Below are 18,189 nucleotides of genomic sequence, written 5' to 3'. Positions count from 1 at the left end.
TCCCAGGTGGCCGGAGTAGGCATCTTGGTACCGTCAGTGAATTCGATGTGATGGCTGTGATAGCCACACCTGACAACTGTTTCTCTACCTTATTTTTTTGAGGCAAGACCTCTTGCTGAACCCAGAACTTGCCCACTTGGCTATGCTCTCCAGCAGTCCAGAAATCCTTGCGTTTCTACCTCCCTAACACTAGGAATACAGCTGTGCACTGCCACACCTAGATTTTTCACGTGGCTTCTGGAGAGTCACACTCGTGCTTGCACAGAAGACACTTACAAATAAATGAGCTTCCTCCTCAGCCTCGGGGTCTGCTTTTTCTGGTGGCTTCTTTCTTGGAAATCCTATCGGTAGCTTAACTGTCTTCATGACAGGGGTCAAAACAGGATGTTCCACAGGCCCACTTGCTCTGTCTGCAGTGGGAGAAGCAGTGGCTTGAGTGAGCCCAGACCCCAGGCCTGCCTCCTGCTCTTCTCCAAAGGCAAAAGAACAAACTGGTACCCACCTGATTTTGACCTGCAGATTCATCCCAAGAAAGAAAGGCTACAAGAGGGTGTTGTGGGAGGAGTGGGGTGCTGTGGTAAGCACTGGGTTCCAGCTGCACCTTCTCTCTGCACGTGGTTGTCACCATTTATAAAGCGGATGGTATAAAGCTTTCCTTCTGGGCTCGTGTGGAGGATCCGACCCAAAGAAGCAGTTCTAAACGCAGCCTAGCCTAGCTCTGATGGCTGTCCTTGTCTGTGTTGCCTTTGGCCATCCCTTCTAGTCCCCATCTTGAGGGGTTGAACTGAGTTGCTCAGATCTAGAGATGGCTCTCCGAGCCTCACTTGTAGCCACAGTGGAGACTTGTGAGATCAAAGAGGTCCAGGATACTTGCAGTGACATACATGGTGCCCTCTTGTGGACAGTCTGGGCTCTGGGGAGTATCTAAAACCAGCACATCAGAATGTTTGTTTCTCTTACATGCTAAGTCCCTGCTTTAGCATCAAAAGCAGATGCACGTTAGCAACACAAGACCAGCCAGTATGAGCAGGCGGCTGCAGCCAGGGCTTTGTTCCTCCAGGGCCCATGTAGTGTTAGTAGTTCTGGGTGGCCATGTGAACAAGACATTTCTTTTCTGTAGTTTTCAGTCAGATCCCTGTGCAGTGAAGAATTCCTGTGCTCAAGAGGTAACTGACCCTCCATGTTCCTGGCCCTTTGCTGATGCTAAAGAGGTGCCATCACTGTTCCAGGTCACTACAGTGACTACAGAGGACACACACCATATCTGACTCCACATCTGTGGGGTCCTGAATTCAGCAGTGGCACTTCTGCTGCTCAGTGACTGGCTTCTTGATTGTGACAGACAAAACCTGCTGTGGAGTTTAAAACTGAAGGGGACAGGACAGAACTGTAACAGTGGTCTCAGGGATGTCCTGCACACTAGAGCTTATTAACACAGTGCCTGGTTGAGGGAAGATTCTGGTGACAGCAGATGTCAGGATTTGTCTAGCTGCTCATCTGCTCCAAGTCCTCTCATGGAGCCTCCCTTTGGAGAATTCCTGTACTGCAATCTGGGGTGGCTCACAACAGTGTCTGGTTCCTTGGGTGGCTGAGAAGGAATTGAACATTAGAAAAATGCAGATCGAGCAGAAGCAGTAGAAGGAGCCAGAGTAGTATTCCTGAGAGTTCCTCCCCAATCCCCAGACTGCCCTTGGTTAGCTCCCTGTCTTTGGCATTCAGACTCCGTTAGGCAGGGGCCCTGTCCCTGGGAGGACCAGCTTTCCCCACCCCTCTGGCAGATTTGCAAAACAGGCCTGGAAAAGGTCAATCCTGCTTCCCAGCTGGCCTCAAAGGCTCTCCTGGCATGTCCATTTAACAGTAGAGTATCTAGTGCTGGACTGCCTTCCCCTCACAGACAACACTGCTGAGCATACACAACCTCAGGTCCCCTGGAATGCTCCCTCTCTGGTGTCTAGCCCTGTGCTAACTGCTGCTGTGCTAGTTTTATGCTCAGGACAACAGTCCAGTTGGGCACTCACCTATCACCAGATGTGTTACTGACCCCACACTGGAGCTGCTAGCTCTTGGCTGAGGCTCCCCAGTGCTTTGAGATGATGAGCTTCTTGACTAGAGCCAGTGAGCCTTGCAGCCAGCACCCTCCTTGTCCCAGGGAAACAATGCTCTCCAGGTTTCACTGTAATTGTGCCTCCCAGTGATTTTCTCCTGTTTTGAGTGCCTAGCATATTGTTTGCGTGTGCTTTTTATCCTGTGATGTATTCCACCAGGGTGTGGCAGGAGGCTAGTCTGTTAAGCCCTGGCCTAGTAGTATGGAGAAATGAATTATGGTTACAGGTCTGTCATTAATGGGTGACATCAGACAAGTCATGTCCCTAGCCCTGAGCCTCGGCATCTTCCTGTGGAGAATAAAAGCCCCGACTGGGTGATCTCTGAGGTCTCATTAAGCCCAAACAGCCTATGTGTCTGATCCTGTGTGTAAATTCAGACAAGTCTCAAAGACTTCTCTGACTGCTCCATGATGCTATCGATTGCCACATATATTCAGCAAAATCCACTCTGGCCAAGAGTTGTTCATTGGCACTCCCAGAGGGCTTTTCTGGGCTCCCTGACTCTGTATAACCTAAAGACAAGAGGATTGTAGAACTGTATCAAAAACTGTTCCAGTATTTGACAACAGTGGGCTTTGTAGTCTCAAATTCGAAGTCTTAGGAAATGAATACATAAGCCCTACTTCTGTACAAGCCAACAACCAGCAACTAGGAATAGCCACTGAGCATGGCGTGGCGAAGGCCGCAGTGTTTGCCAAGGTGATGTCTCATTTCCCTAGAGGTGGTATTTTAAGTGTGCCTATTATAGTGTGTGTCCCCAGAGACAGTGGAAAGCTGGTGCTGTCTTGATCCCAGTTTTGCAGTTTACTAACTTCTGGGGTTCATCTTTTTTGCTAGCAATTTTTCATTTTATGTATATTATGTAGTACATACATACATAAGGATTTTATTAATTCTCTAAGAATTGCACACAATGTATTTTGATCACATTCACCCCCTCCCTCAAATCCTTCCTTCCAGATCCTCTCTCTCCCCTCTTCCCACCCAGCTTCATGCTTGCTCTCCTCTAAGCTCGCAAGTTCGCTCTCTCTCTCTCTCTCTCTCTCTCTCTCCCTCTGTGTGTGTGTGTGTGTGTTTGTCTGTCTGTCTGTCTGTCTCTGTCTCTCTCAAACCCACTGAGTTGGTTTTTATTGGCCAACTCCTCCTGGCCATGGTGCCTGCCCTGGAATGTTGTTGATATCCCAGGTGTCACACAGGTAAAGAAAACTGGCTCTCCCTCTGAGTCTTGGTTCATCTTTAAGAATTGTAATAATAGGGTTGGGGATTTAGCTCAGTGGCAGAGCACTTGCCTAGCAAGCACAAAGCCCTGGGTTCGGTCCTCAGCTCAAAAAAAAAAAAAATAATAGTAATAATAATAACTTGAGCCTCCTGCAGCAATGCAAGATGAGCATTTGATGTGCTGACACCCCAGAAGTTAACACTTTTGTTACCCCATTTTATAGAAAGGGAATCTCAGGTTCATGGAAAAAGGCATTTTTTTTTTTACTCTTAGAATAACAACAGTGGGAATGTACTTCCCCCAACCCCCAAAATTCTGGTCTAAATGAATAACCTGGATACCTTGTGGGTGACCATTCCCTAGCACAGATGTCCTAACCCAGAGAGATTTCCTTCAACTCAGAATAGAAGTTTTAGAGGTTACAAGAAGGTTTGTGCCATGAAACTAATTAGGTGGAAGCCTCACCTCTCTCTCTCTCTCCAGACCCTGCCCCCAACCAAATAGCAGCCCCTGCCTGGGGCTGCTCAAGACCACACCTGCAGGTTACTGAAGACCTGGTAGCCATATTTGCCTTGTGACTCTGTGATGGAGGCTGTTGGAAGAATCCATGGTGACAGACATGTTGGACCGCCAGGCTGGAGAGGCATTCTACATTTTTGCTTTCAAGACTAATTCAAAGTAGGTCCCAGGTATCCAGGCCTAGGACCAGGCACATACTTGTCCATATCCTTCCTTGGCTCCCTGACCAGGTGACCCCATCACAGGCCCCCAGCCCATGTCTGGCTTTTGACACTGTCATTAAACATAGCAGGTGTAGTTAGAGTTTTTCTGCCTGGCCCAGTCAGGACAAATCTCTCTCACCCACCAGGCCCATAGATGCTCAGAACCAACCAAGTAAACACACAGAAACTTACATTGTTTAGAAACTGTATGGCCGTGGCAGGCTTCTTGTTATCTACTTCTTCTATCTTAAATTAACCCATTTTTATTAATCTATACTTTGCCACGTGGCTTGTGGCTTACCAGTACTTTACATCTTGTCATGGCGGCGGCTGGCGGTGTCTTTCCCCACCCAGCCTTCCACCTCCCAGAATTCTCTTCTCTCTTGTCCCGCCTATACTTCCTGCCTGGCCACTGGCCAATCAGAACTTTATTTACACAGAGCGATATCCACAGCACTTCCCCTTTTCTTTTTTTTTAAAGGAAGGTTTTAACTTTTACATAGTACAATTACATATAACAAAACAATCATCAAACAAGAATTACAGTTACAATATTAAAGAAGATATCCTATCTATCTTATATTTGTGAGTCTAAGGTTTTTATATCTAACTTATCTTTTATCATAACTGAGGAAATTATAACTATCTAGTCTTCAACCACATCAAAGACCTCAGAAGGATATAATATTACCTGAGAACCAGGAGAAGGATGCAAGCATTTTTCGGGAGTCTTGCAAGAGTAGACAGAGACAGCTGGCAGCCTGGACAGTCACCTAATGTTCCTTTGTAAAATTGGGGCATTTGTCTTCAGCCCACAGGGCTAGAGCCTCTCAGTCACTTCTCTCAGTGTCCTGTAGAATGTTTGGCAGTTTCTTCTGCGAAGCAGGAACCTGAAGGACCATTTTGTCAAGCAAAGTTTAGTGGTCACCTTTGGGTTCTTTGGGTCCTGCATGTCCAGTCGATCAAGCAGTCCAGGCAAGAACAGTTTCTTGTCCAAATGGCTATTTTTGTCAAGGTGAAGATAAACTCCATATGAAGTGTCTTCAATGCCCATCCTCCTCTCTGAAGTAAAACGGTGCTGCCAGGAGCAGACATGTCTCACTGTCCAGAAAGTCTAAATTTTAAAAATATTTTAAATGCCATATTCTGTAGGTCTTTGAAGTATTTGAAGATTACCTATCTATCTGAAATATCTCTGTATATACCTAGAAGACTTAACGAACATGGCTATGAGTATGATTATCATAGATGACTAATTATTAATCTATTTTTAATTATCCATTACAATTTAAAATGAGCTATACAAACATAATACCTTAAACATGAGTAGAAATATGCACACAGTATAACAAAATTAACTAAGTTTGTATCAATAGACTAAAGTCTATACCAATGTAAAACATTTTAAACAAGTTGTTGCTCTTTAGAAGTAAGTTCCTTAATCTACCCTTTCATCCTATTATATCTATTTCCTATCCCCTTTTCTTCTTTAGAAAGAGATCACATTTATAATCAACCTGCTTTAAATAAAAATATTGGCTTTTGTCTGTCCCACACCAGAGGGCTCTTCTGATTTGGGACACAAGAATCTCTTAACCTTTTCTTTTAGTAATATGTCTGGGTTTAAAGAAGGAGTGAGCCAATTCCATCTCCAAAGCCAGCTTGATAATTTTGGGAATGTGGGCGTAGTTTTTCTTACTATTTCCTGCTGGAGGGGGGGCACTGTATCTTATGGGGACATAAAGAAAATTTTAGGATTATGGAGTAGTCCATGAGGGTGAACCTCTGAGCCAGTTGCCTTGAAACCATTCTGGGTGTTGGATCATCTGGGCCATGGTGTCATCGGAGACCTTTCAGGCGGTCTTGGCTGATCAAACCTGATGTATCTTAATCTGGAACAAATCCATTAGCCTCTGGCTTTCTGTGGAAACAAAAGCAGAGACTCCTTTCCAAAGCAATATATCCTTATATCCCAATTTTGAAGTCCAGGTACCTTTAAAATTTACATATTTGTTTAACTCAACAGCTTTTATGATCAAATCTTTTTCTGCAGTTAAAAATCCCAAAGACAACACAAACCAGATTCTCTGTGTAATAATATCCATCTTTGTAAGATTGAAACACTGCTGTGGCTGCTGGCTCTGCCCAACTCAGTTTCCCAACATGGCGGTGGTACAGTTTACCGCCAGCTCTGGGTCTGGAGCCATGTGTACCATCAACTATCAGAAGCAGTTCTATCAAAGCAGTGCATAGCCCAGTAACCCTTTTTTTTTTTTTTTTTTTTAACTAGCAAAGGCTAAATCCACCACACAGCAGAGTAAAGTGCTGCTTGTAGATTGATTCCTCATTCCCGACACACTGCAGGTCAGACGCACAAGCCAGAAACCCGCCACAGTAGCTCAAACCCGCAGGCTGCTGCTAACTTGAGAGAGACAACTAGGAAGCTGTTTTTAGCTCCGTTTTAGAATCTTTTTTCTCAGGTTTTAGGTGGAAATTCTTGTCAACACGTTGGATGCCATTTGTAGTTAGAGTTTTCCTACCTGGCCCAGTCAGGACAAATCTCTCTTACCTGCCAGGCAGGAAGTATAGGCGGGACAAGAGAGAAGAGAATTCTGGGAAGTAGAAGGCTGGGGAGAGACACCGCCAGCCGCCACCATGAAAAGCAACATGTAAAGACACTGGTAAGCTACAAGCCATGTGGCAAAGTATAGACTACCAGAAATGGGTTAATTTAAGATAGAAGAAGTAGATAACAAGCAGCCTGCCACGGCCATACAGTTTGTAAACAATGTAAGTTTCTGTGTGCTTTCTTGGTTGGGTCTGAGCGACTGTGGGACTGGCGGGTAAGAGAGATTTGTCCTGACTGGGCCAGGCAGGAAAAGTAACTACAAGCAGGAGCCTGTAGCCATGGTGCCTTTTGTTGGTTAGTTAGAGTCCTTTGGGAAGAAGGAACCTCAATTGAGAAAATACCTCTTAATAGAGTGGATTGTAGGCAAGTCTGTGGGGCATTTTCTTAGTAATTGACATGGGAGGTCCCAGCCACTACAGGAGGTGCCATCCCTAGGCAGGTGGCCCGTCTGCTCCTTAAGAAAAGGAACTGAGCAAGCAGGAGGAGCATGCTAGTAAGCAGCACCCCTCCGTGGTCTCGGCCTCAGTTTCTGCCTCAGTTCCTGTTTGAGTTCCTGATTTAGCTTCCGGCAATGATGGACTGTGGTTGAAAGAGTAAACCAAATAAACCCTTTCCTCCCTAAATTGCTTTTAGTCATGTTCTTTATCAGAACAATAGAAGGTAGCTAACACAGTTCTCACAAGCCCCAAAGATGTGAGTTAGCATCTTGTACATCCTTTCCCAGTTTGCCCAGAGTCAACGCTTGAGGGAGAGTAGTCCTGAAGCTTGAATTTAGGACCTTCCTGATCCAGAGTTCCTGGCCATAACTACTTAGCACTGCTGCCTTTAAATATAAATGGGCTCATGGTGCTTTCAGAGATACTTCCAATGGGCTGCCCAAAGGGGTCTTCTGCTGCATAATCCCCTGGATGATGCTATTCGGTGCTAATTTCCTTTTATGGAAATACTTTGGTTAGTTAAAACAGGCCAGGGTCCCCTCGTGATAACTCAAACCTTGGACAAATTGTTTCCCTGCAGAGTTGTAGCTGCATTAGAGTTGTGCTTTGTTTATTTTGAGCTGTCTTGTTAAGGAAGGATTTATATGCTGGCGTTGATGTAGGACAGCAATCAGGCAATGTTTTCTGCCTTTGACAGTTGGCGTGATAGTTTGCTTCCAGTGAAGTTTGACTCACTGTATCTGGAAGCTGTCAGTGTGGGAGCATGAAAAGGTCATGACGGATGGCGACGGATAAGTGGGTCTGGTAAAGGAGACAAATGGCCTCCCATACTTCTGAGGGAAGGGCTGACCCCAGCCACTCCAGGCTAGCCCTGTGCTCTTCCTCTTTACCTGCCGTGGCTGAGACTGGGAAGGCTCTAAACACCTTTGTGACAGTGACAGGAAGCTGCATGTGGCGGAGTCCAGAGGAGCCTTGCCAGCACCTCAACCCCTTGGGTACATGGGAGCTTCTGGGTGGAAGTGCCCTCGGCTTCAGGGTCACTTCACAGTCATGACACAGATCATATCGTCACCCTTCCCTATACCGCAAGTTGGGGAAGAAAAACAGACTCTGAAATGGACATGGTGGGCAAAAGTTGACTTTAAGCTTTTAAAACAATGATGATTTTGTTAAGGTGCTTCCTCAGCTGGCGTGCCTGAGGCCCAGCACCGCAGAGTAAGTAAATAGACAAAGTACTGTTGGGGGCTGGAGAGATGGCTCACAATTAAAAGCTCTAGCTTCTTGCAGAAGACCCACATGTAATTCCCAGCATCCACACATCTGCTAACAATGCCTGTAATTCCAGTTCCAGGGGATCCAGGGCCTTCCTCTGACCTCTGCAGGTACCAGGCACACATGCCTGCAGGGACATAGACATACATGCGGGCAAAATGCCCATACACATAAAATAAAATTTTAAAAAAATACATATTGGGTACATGCTTCAACACCGGTAAAGGACAGAATCTCCTGCTAACCAGAATTACGTCTGCATTTAAAATGGAGCCTTTTGAGATCTTTCCAGGAAACATCCCACCCCCTACCCCCATTCTGGGGATGGGATCCAGGACCTTGTGCGTGTCAGGCAAGTGTTCTACCACTGAGCACCTTTGCTAACTCCTATATAATTTTTTTTTCTTTTCTATTTCATTTGGTATTGTGACATAAGAATTTTTTAAGTCAAACTTTTCTTCTAGCCTGATTTTCCTGGGTTGTGCTACATTTCATCATGGGTGTCTTTAGTTTGAAGAAATGTATATTTAATGAAAGTCTACATCCCTTCTTTCTTTGTATGTTTATAATCTGAGTTGCTTGAAATTATGTGTTAAAAATGACATCTTAGCTGGGCTAAGGTGGTGGCACACACCTTTAATCCCAGCACTTGGGAGGCAGAGGCAGGTGGATATTTGTAAGTTCGAGGCCAGGCTGGTCTACAGAGTGAGATCCAGAAAAGGCGCAAAGCTACACAGAGAAACCCTGTCTCGAAAAACAAAACAAAACAAAAAAGACATCTTAAAGAGTCCCTCTGCAGGCCAGGCAGTGGTTGTGCCTTTAATCCCAGCACTCAGGAGGCAGTGGCAGAGGCCAGCCTGGTCTACAGAGTGAGTTCCAGTACAGGCTCCAAAAGCTACACAAAGAAACCCTGTCTCGAAAAAACAAAAAAAAACAAAACAAAAAATAATCCTTCTGCATGTCCCAGAGATATGTCACATAAAAGCTTTACACGTGAAAAGCATGCACAAACCAGGCGGTGGTGGCGCATACCTGTAATCCCAGCACTGAGGAGGCAGAGGTGGGCTGATATTTGTGAGTTCAAGGCCAGCCTGGTCTACAGAGTAAGAGCCAGACCATCCAGGGCTACACAGAGAAACCTGTCTTGAAAACACAAAAAAGAAAGGAGAGAGAAAGTGAGAGCGAGCACAAAAGTCAGAAGGAAGAACAATGATTGGATGGTATGCTAGCTTGCCAAGTACAGGCATGGCATTTGTTTGACATCTGAACACTTTCTTATGCCCTGGTGATAGTAGAAAAGGGGGAGTTGCAAGGCTGCTTGGGCAGACTTTACTCCGTCTTCTTGACTCAGGTCCGAGCAGCCGTGAGGGCCATCTGGGAACTAGACAATTCTTGATTTGAAGAATGGCTTTCCTACTTCCAAGCTCTGAGACTTCATCAAAGACCCCTTCCCTCGGCAGACATGTTCTGTGGAAGCCAGCACAGTTCCTGCTGACCAGTGTGGTGCCAGAGAGGATGGGTTCTGGCTCCAGACCTCCTGGCTTCAGGTCCCAGGCCACTTGTGAGTTGTGTGATCTTGGACAGGTTCCTTAGCCTTCTTGTGTTTCTGTTCATCCTTATCTATAAAATAGAATGAGCAGCTGCTGGAGTACACAGAGGCTCTCTAGCCTTGAAAGCACCCAATGCCCTTAGTGCTCAGTGCATTAATCGGCTGTGGATACTTAATTAATGATGTGTGTGACAATGTCATGCCTGCTGGGCCTGAGAACACTGTTCCATGTGATTCCTGGAGCCTGCCAGGATCACACCTTTGCCAAAGGCCTGGGCCCTAGCCTTAAGGACGGTGAGCCACAGAAAACATGGCGGCAGCAGTCTTCTTTGTGCTCTGCAGTCACTGGGAAGCAGTGCTGCTCTGCCCGCCTCCTCCTTTGCACACTTCACAGGCTGCAGTGGCAAGTGGGTCCAGTTGCACTGGTTCACCTCCCTGATCAGAGTCCCACCAACCTAGGTCCCATAGCCCCCGGCCCCATACACAGCACCCTAGCTCCAGCATCCTTCTCTATAGCCTGGAGTAAACCTCCTAGCCAGCCTCTCTCCAGTGAGCTTCCAACCTTCCAGCCACAAAAAAAAAAAAAAAAAAAAAAGCTTAGGCTCCCAGAGGTCTCTACTTGCCTCCGAGCTTAGATGTGTTCAGCAAGGTGGGATCCTCCCAGACTGCTTGCCCTTGTCCAGTAGGAACAACCAAGTCTGTGGGGCCTCACTCAGCTTTAAGAAGCATAGAGATTCTCACTTCTCCATTGTGAAATTATTTAATGCACAAAGGGTTTTCCCATCAGGAAAGATTCCCCCACAGGTTCCTTTAAATAGTGACTCCTCGAGGCAGGCAAGAGTTTTACAGATCATTAACTACCTGACTGAAAGCCTGCAGGGCACGGAAACTTAAAACTGAAGTGTTGGGAACCCCTGCCAATTACAGATCAATCCAAAATGAAGACAGAGTATCTCTGGAACCAAGTCAGTGGGAAAATGTGATTCGATTCAGGAAAAAAAAATCTCCTGTGCATGCTGCTTTTGTGAAGCACACCAATTGTTTAAATGATGCTCCACCTGTCTGCCCATCTTGAGCCTTTTGCGTTCATCTCCCAGGTCTCCATCCCCAATCTGCAGTCTTGGGGTTCCCTTCCATAAACTGCATCAGTGGCAGTAACCCCAGGAAAGGGTGTCATTGGGAAAGGGTTCTGTGGCCAAGTAGAGCATAGGCAACTGATGCACAGATACCACAGGTAATGGATGAACTATGTGCTAACAATCTGCAGATAAAAATAATGAAAGTTAAAAGTGTACTGTACATGATAAAAGGAAGATGTGAGAGGATGGGCAGTCTGTTAGATCTGGGACGGTTACAGGAGCCCTGCTTTGTGCAGTAGGCTCTGTTGAAAAGATTGATGCAATGGGGGGTGACCTTGGCTTGGAGCAGGAGCTGGTGATGTATGTATGAGCATCCCTCTGCTAAATGGACCCAGATTTGTAGCACTAATATACATGGGAGCCCAGAACCAAACTCAGTATGGCAATAAATCAACAGCCACTTTGGGTGTCATTTCTGGTTTATATTCCACTATTGTTCTATCACTTTAATTCATGTCACTATCATCTTTTCATCTGGAACAGTTTTATATAATTTTCCAGTGGAGTTACCTGACAAATCCTATCAAATTAACAAGGTACATTAACAGTATTGACTGACTGCGGCTTCAGGAGTTGCATGGCCTTAGAACAAAATTTTAACCATCTCTGTCTGGTGGTGTTTTTTTTTTTTTTTTCTTTCTGAAAGAGGAATGTGGGGCGAGGTTTATTTCCACATAAGAGATATGCACATTTATTTTGTTCTGTTCATTTTGACTGTTATAAATGTCAAAATAAGAAGCAGATAAAGAGGGGAAGCCCCGCTCACATGAACGCACACCCCGTTACCACTGCCAAGGTACTTGTCTCCTTTCAGGGAACTATAGAGCTATCCAGATCCTTAACAATTAATGACCAAATTGGAGGCAAGAGTGCAGTGGGATAGTCATAGTCTATTTCAAGTAAAACGTAATGAAGTTGGTCTCCTGATAGCTTCTCAGCCTTCTGAAACCCTCCATACCTGAGATCTAGAGTCAGCTGGGCTTAGGACATTATACCTAATTGAAATATGTTGCTCCTAAAATATGTCCAGTGCAAGCCCAGCATTTGGTTAATAAAATTAAAAAACAAACAAACCATTGCTGGGCTCTACCACAGATGACAAAGTTAGCAGCCGCCCTGCATTGTTCTCACACTCCGCACATGGCCTCTTCCCTTTGTCTGCTCACAAAATATTACAGTAGGTGGAGGGCACAAATTCCAGTCATGGAGATTGTATTTGTTTTTATTTCTTCTTTACATTTAAATTTGTTGCCAGGCAGAGGTGATTGTATGTGTATCTGTGTTTGGGTTGGGATGGGGGTACTAATTGAGCTGGTTTGGGTGGGGTTTTTTTGTTTGTTTGTTTTTGAGCTACTAATCTTTTCTCACAAGCCCTGCTTGACTTTTCTATTCCAGTATGTACAACTGATTATTTCAGGGCTTGCTTTTTTATCTTGACTTCTCTTTTTTTTTTTTTCCACTTTGACCCTGACCTTAAAACTATGACCTAAAAATTACTTTTAAGACTGCCTATGGGTCTCACTCCAGAACACATATTAAAGGTTTACATCTCACCCCATGAACAAATTTCTCTTTTCAGCAAAAGAGGACTTGTGAACTAGATTTGGTGTGTCAGACAGACCACGTCATCTCAGAAATACCCAGAGGGTACCTTCAGTGTGTCCATCCTGACCCTGCACTTCATTGGTTCCTGGTCATTTTCCAGCATATGCCAAGAAAATGCTGGAGTCTCTCCCTCGACAGAGAGGCCCTTCCCCACCTGAAAGGCAGGCTTTGAGATTTGAATTTCCAGAATTTTGTGTAAAGACCCTTTGCTCCCCCTGTGGCCTCCCTTAAATATTACTTGGGAAATTATTTGGTGTCATAGAGCAAAGTTCTGTCTCCTCCCCCCTATTTTTAATGTAAATTTTTTCCAAATCAAAAACTCTATATTGGTAACACAATCTATTACTTAGAGTCTTTATTTTTAAAACAGAGGTGGGGTGGGGATTTAGCTCAGTGGTAGAGCGCTTGCCTAGCAAGCGCAAGGCCCTGGGTTCGGTCCTCGGCTCTGAGGAAAAAAAAAAAAGATCAGAACTATTTTTAAATGGCCCTTTATTCTAGCTTATGTCAATACAATACAGATAGAATGCTGCTAGCAGTACATGGGGAAATTCTGTTTTGTGTCTCTATAATATCAGAGAAAGCACATTCCCTAATAGCTTTCCCAATCTTTGGGTTATCACCCCACACTACACAGCTCGCCTGCTCAGGCAACCAGACTGTGAGAGTTTCCGATGCTGTTTAGAAATCCTGCCTGTGGGAAGACTCCCTCAAGCCCTAAGCGTTCATGCTAAACCACTTTATGATTTATCCAGCAGGTCAGATCATTGCGCTGAAGTCGCTGGCACCTTCCTCATTTCATGGCTTCTTTTTGTCGTCCCCCGCTTTGGCCTCACAGGTATCTCTGGAGACAAAGTAGAGATAGACCCTGTTACAAATCAGAAAGCCAGCACTAAGTTTTGGATTAAGCAGAAGCCCATCTCAATCGATTCTGACCTGCTCTGTGCCTGTGACCTTGCCGAGGAAAAGAGCCCCAGTGAGTAGTCCTTTATTTATGTCTCTTTTTTCTCGTCTCTCCTCCCTGGGTGCCGGGTGCTGGGAGAATATATGGCTACCATGTCCTTTTTTCCTTGGGCCTGTTTAACTCATTACCAGAAATTTCTTTTAATCAAACAGGATTATATTATAGTACCTAGAGCCTGAGGTGAGCCCCCATCTTGTTCATCTTGCTGTCAGTAAAGGCCCTTGAGGCCCCATGCTCTGGGGGGCTGGGTCACCAGGCAGGTTCCTGCTGGAATCTGCACTCAGGAGAGCCCTTGGTTTACTTTGTGTTCCTGTCCCTTCCCACTGGGAGAACTTGATCAGTCAGCCCTAGACCTGCTCTCTTCCTGTGCCACACCAATGAAAGGTGGATTTCCTGAGACAGCCAGAGACTAGACTTAGGCATCCATCGTGCAGGAAGTGTCGGCACACCAAGATTATTGGCAGCTGTGTGGCCTCTGGCTCATAACTAAACTGTGCCTGGTCCTACAGAAGAGGCCACTACTGGGCTGGCATTCTTCTACTAAACCATCCAAGCAGACACCATTTGGGCATGTTATATTTCTCAGTTAAGTAATTGAGTATAGTATTTAGATTAATCGTTTTTTAGGACTCTGGCCCTAGCATGGGTCAAAAGGGGTGCATAGTTCACAGTGAAGCCTCTTTGAAAGCAAACAGCCAAAACGTTGTACGTGTTCTTGGTTGCATAGGGAAGGCTGGTAAACAGGGTTCTCAGACTGCTGTACCTCAGCATTTCCTGTCACCCAGAGCTCACCCCAGTAGCCTTTGGCTTGGCAACTTGAGGTACATACTGAGCATCTAATTTGGGGACCTGTGTTCCCGTGTCTGTGAATTTGAGAACAAATGTTATGAGGAATTATATGCTCAGAAGGAACACTAGGAAAGGCAGAGGCCAGGGAATGTTTATAATGTGGCACCTTACAGTGCTGAGCCCCTCAGCAAGGCTTACAGGCTGGGCACATGCCACATACACCTCCATGATCAGTGTTTAAGTTCAATGTCAAATCCAGCTATAAAAAAAGCTTCTTTCGGCTCAGTCTCCAGCTTGGTGACAAAGGAAAGCTTAGTGGGTAGAGAGAGGCATGAGGCCATTCTTGTCCTCTTACTGCTGTCCCTGCCATCCACTGTTGCCCCAGTGAGGCTGTGACTGCAGAGCACTTGCCAGAAGAGACCCATGAGAAAAGTGCTTGCTGCTTCTGGAGCCTAAAGGCTGCTAGACCCCTCTGCCATGAGTAAGCCTCTCCCCAGTTCCACCCTCCCTGTCTTGGTGGCCCCCCCCAAAAAATGTGTTTGTCCTGGCATCTTCCTTCCTAAGCAGTGAGGACATTTTAAAGAGAGACGTTTTATAGCTTGTCTTAGAAGTGGCAAGTGGCCGTCTACATGTTGCATAGAGACCTAATCTGGAGTGGGGAGTTGTGGGAGGAACAAGGACCAGATTTGGGCTCCTTCTCATTCACAGATACGTGCTGTGCCTAAAAGGGCTATAACACAGGCACTGAAAAGGTGTAGATGTCACATGCCCAGCTAGCAGGGAAGGTTCACAGCCACCCACCTCCCATGGTCTCAAAAGAGCAGTCAGTCATGAAGGAATTACTGCGAATGTGTGTTCATGGGCCACATCCTCACCTTAAGGGTGCAGAGCAGGCAGGGCCATATTTTCACTGCTGACAGTCTCCAGGGTCTTCTCTCTCACATGTCCCAGTGTGCAAACCAGGTACATAGCTTGGGCGGGGAGGGGGGGGTCAGGGGTCCCTGTCTCCCTGTGGCTGAAAAGAACAGCTCCCTGCTCAGTACTCTGTAGCAGTGCTGTTGAAGCCATGTTCTCTGAGCTCCGAGGGCACACGGGGTCCTAAAGGACACAAGTGGTCTGTGGCCTGGGGTGGGGGTGAAAAATAAAAAGAGAGGATGCATTTTATTCATGCATGCCTGTAACCCTTGCTGCAGTCAGGGAAGGGGCCTGAGAGGATTGCTGGGGCTTGGTGCCTTCCAGCCCAGCTGAGAAAAAATGAGCCCCATGCTCAGGGAGACCACGCCTAAAAGTGATAGGCAGAGGGAAATATTGGAGGATATTTGACACGGTCTTCTGGCCTCCATTCACACATGTACACAAACACTCACACAGATACACACAAATATAATCTTTTTTTTTTTTCTTAAAGACAAAGACTTTAAAATTATATGCTTGCAAAATAAAGTTCAAACTCCTCGGCACCGCCTTTGCTGATATTGAAAGCCACTGATCGCTCAGGCCAGACTTTCCCATCTAGGACTCAGGCTCTGAGGTACGGTCACACAATATGTTGTGTGCTTTTGCTGTTGTGACTATCAGGAATACACCTTCCACCTGGCCCTCCTGCTGACTCAGGACATTGGCACCTTCCCTCACTCACTCCACTCATTCCCATTCATTGCCCAGGAGTTTGTGTGGACCTCTGAACAGGTGGGGTGTACTGCTCATCTCTTTAGAGTCTCTTTCCCCCTTCTGCCCCCCCCCCCTCCCCATGCCGTCCCAAATCCCCACTGAGCTGATTGGCCCAGCAATGCTTGCAGTCATCTACAGTGAATGTTGGTCAACTTGAAAATGAACTGAATGAACTAGGATGGAGGAATCAAAAGTTGTTCCCTGTAATTCTTGTAAAGTGCCCACACAGGGGTGTTAGTAAATGAGTCAAGTCGACATTGTGTATTTTTATCATCTCCAGTATCTGCACTAGATTAATTCAGCTGCTGGATCTGAAAAGCCCCTCCTCAGACCCTCACCAGACCACGGGGTTAATCTATGGGGCCCGCTGCTTTCTCTTCCTTTCTTTCCTTCTTGCTTTTTTCTCCTAAAGGATTAATGGTAACCCTTTTTATCTTTTATGTCTGTTGAACCTTAGAAAAAAGTTATTTTAGCAGCACTAAAGAAATGAAAGTCACTATATTTCATAAGTTTAGCCTGTGATTTTTATCAGCATAGTGATGTATGTTTGTAGCTGAGTTTACATCAAAAATTATTCTTAGGGCTTCTTGAATGAATTATGGCAAAGAGAAAGAGTCTAGAAGTAGATAAGGTTTTTGATTTCTGCAATATATTCTCTTTTTCATGTTTTTATCTCTCATAACACAAGTGTCTTCCCAGAGACTGGAATGTGTGACCAACTGGAATAATTCAGTTGTGAAAACAGAACAGACGTGTTATTAAGCAGCCTGCTTCACAAAAGGCGTTAAGTGTGGGGAGGATAATGAAGCTATCCCCGTTCTTACTTGAGACATGTTTGTCAGAAGTTTGAACAGAAAAGAAGTGCTTTAAACCCTTCGAACACGGCCATTTTGCAGGGTTTATGGAGAAAGCTGCTGTCACGCCATTCATCTGGTCGTCATAGGAAACAGCTCGGGTTTAATTGATGCCACATCCCCAAAGTGTGTGAATAGCTGACTTGGCAAAGGGGCTAAGCATTTGCACGGGGAAGCGTGGTGTTACAGACTGTTGAAACAGCACAGCCTGTGTGTTCCTGCACCCTGCTTCTCCCTCTTAGGCCAGTGTTGAGAGAGATTTATCACTCTGTCCCTGTGAGTGCTTAAGGACCTGGCACTTAATGACTAAATAGATACAAGGCTTAAAAAACCTGTGTGGGAGCGAGATCCAGGAAAGGAGCAAAGCTACACAGAGAAACCCTGTCTTGAAAGAAAAAACAAAAAAACAAAACCTGTGTGGATAGACAGACTCTGAAGAATTCAGAAAATCTGTGTGAGAGCCCTGGTTGAGGGAGGAAAAGCCTTTATTATTGAGATCAAGGTGCACTCAGTTTGGCTTCCCCTCCTTGGGCTTTCTTCTGCTATTTTGAAGTGTTCCAACAAACATCTTTTCTTTTTAAAGTGAATGTTAATGTCTGTTCTAGTGCTGAAAAAAACCAGGGATCTTTCTGTGACACGGGAGACTTGGGCTGTGTGTCAAGGTACCAAACTCTGTCATGCCAGGTCTGGTGCCCTCAAATGAATCTTGTGCAGGTTCAGGGTCTTTAGGAAGCTGCCCATCATTAGGAAATCAGATTTAAACCTTAATAAAGTAGCTGTCATCTTTATAGCTGAGAAGCTCTCTATATCTCAGTTAAGTGGAGATCATACTCAATCTTAAGGAAGCAGCAGAATAGAGGTAACCTGATTACGTTTCTTGCAATAGTATAATTTAAAGAAAATCTGATTCTGCCGATGCTGTGGTTATATTGGTGGGAGGTGTTCTGCTTTGCTTTGCTTTGCTTTGCTTTTTTGTCCAAAACTGTTTGGACCAAATCTAGGAACTCTCTGGGCTTAGGAGCTCTGTCCACAACTCTAGTAAGTAGTATCCCTGGGTACTAGAGACAGGATTCAGCTAAGACCAGGAGCTGAGCCAGCTGGACTTATTGGTGACCTCTCATTTACATGAATCTTTCTTTTCATAAGTACTTGACAAGATCTGTAAAGTAGTGTATTTAATTTACTAATTAAATTAAAGCTACTGAATAATGATTTGTCCACATTGATTTAGCTTAAA

General features: G+C 45.3%; 1 protein-coding gene across 4 annotated transcripts in view; it reads left to right on the top strand.

The window, feature by feature from the left end:
- Mapkap1 (MAPK associated protein 1) overlaps positions 1 to 18,189 on the top strand; it is a 207,119-nt gene that overhangs the window by 166,690 nt on the left and 22,240 nt on the right. For 3 of the 4 annotated variants that reach the window (XM_036185132.1, XM_036185130.1, XM_036185134.1), the window contains exon 10: positions 13,513 to 13,650. The exons of the other annotated variant lie outside the window; for it this stretch is intronic. In XM_036185132.1, coding sequence (XP_036041025.1) covers positions 13,513 to 13,650 — 138 coding nt within the window. The remainder of the gene's footprint in view (positions 1 to 13,512; positions 13,651 to 18,189) is intronic. 4 annotated transcript variants of the gene reach the window in all.

This window comes from Onychomys torridus, chromosome 4 (genome assembly GCF_903995425.1).
Source record: "Onychomys torridus chromosome 4, mOncTor1.1, whole genome shotgun sequence".
Lineage (NCBI taxonomy): Eukaryota > Metazoa > Chordata > Mammalia > Rodentia > Cricetidae > Onychomys > Onychomys torridus.
Note: the sequence above shows the minus strand (reverse complement) of the source record. Positions and strands in the feature narration are given on the sequence as shown.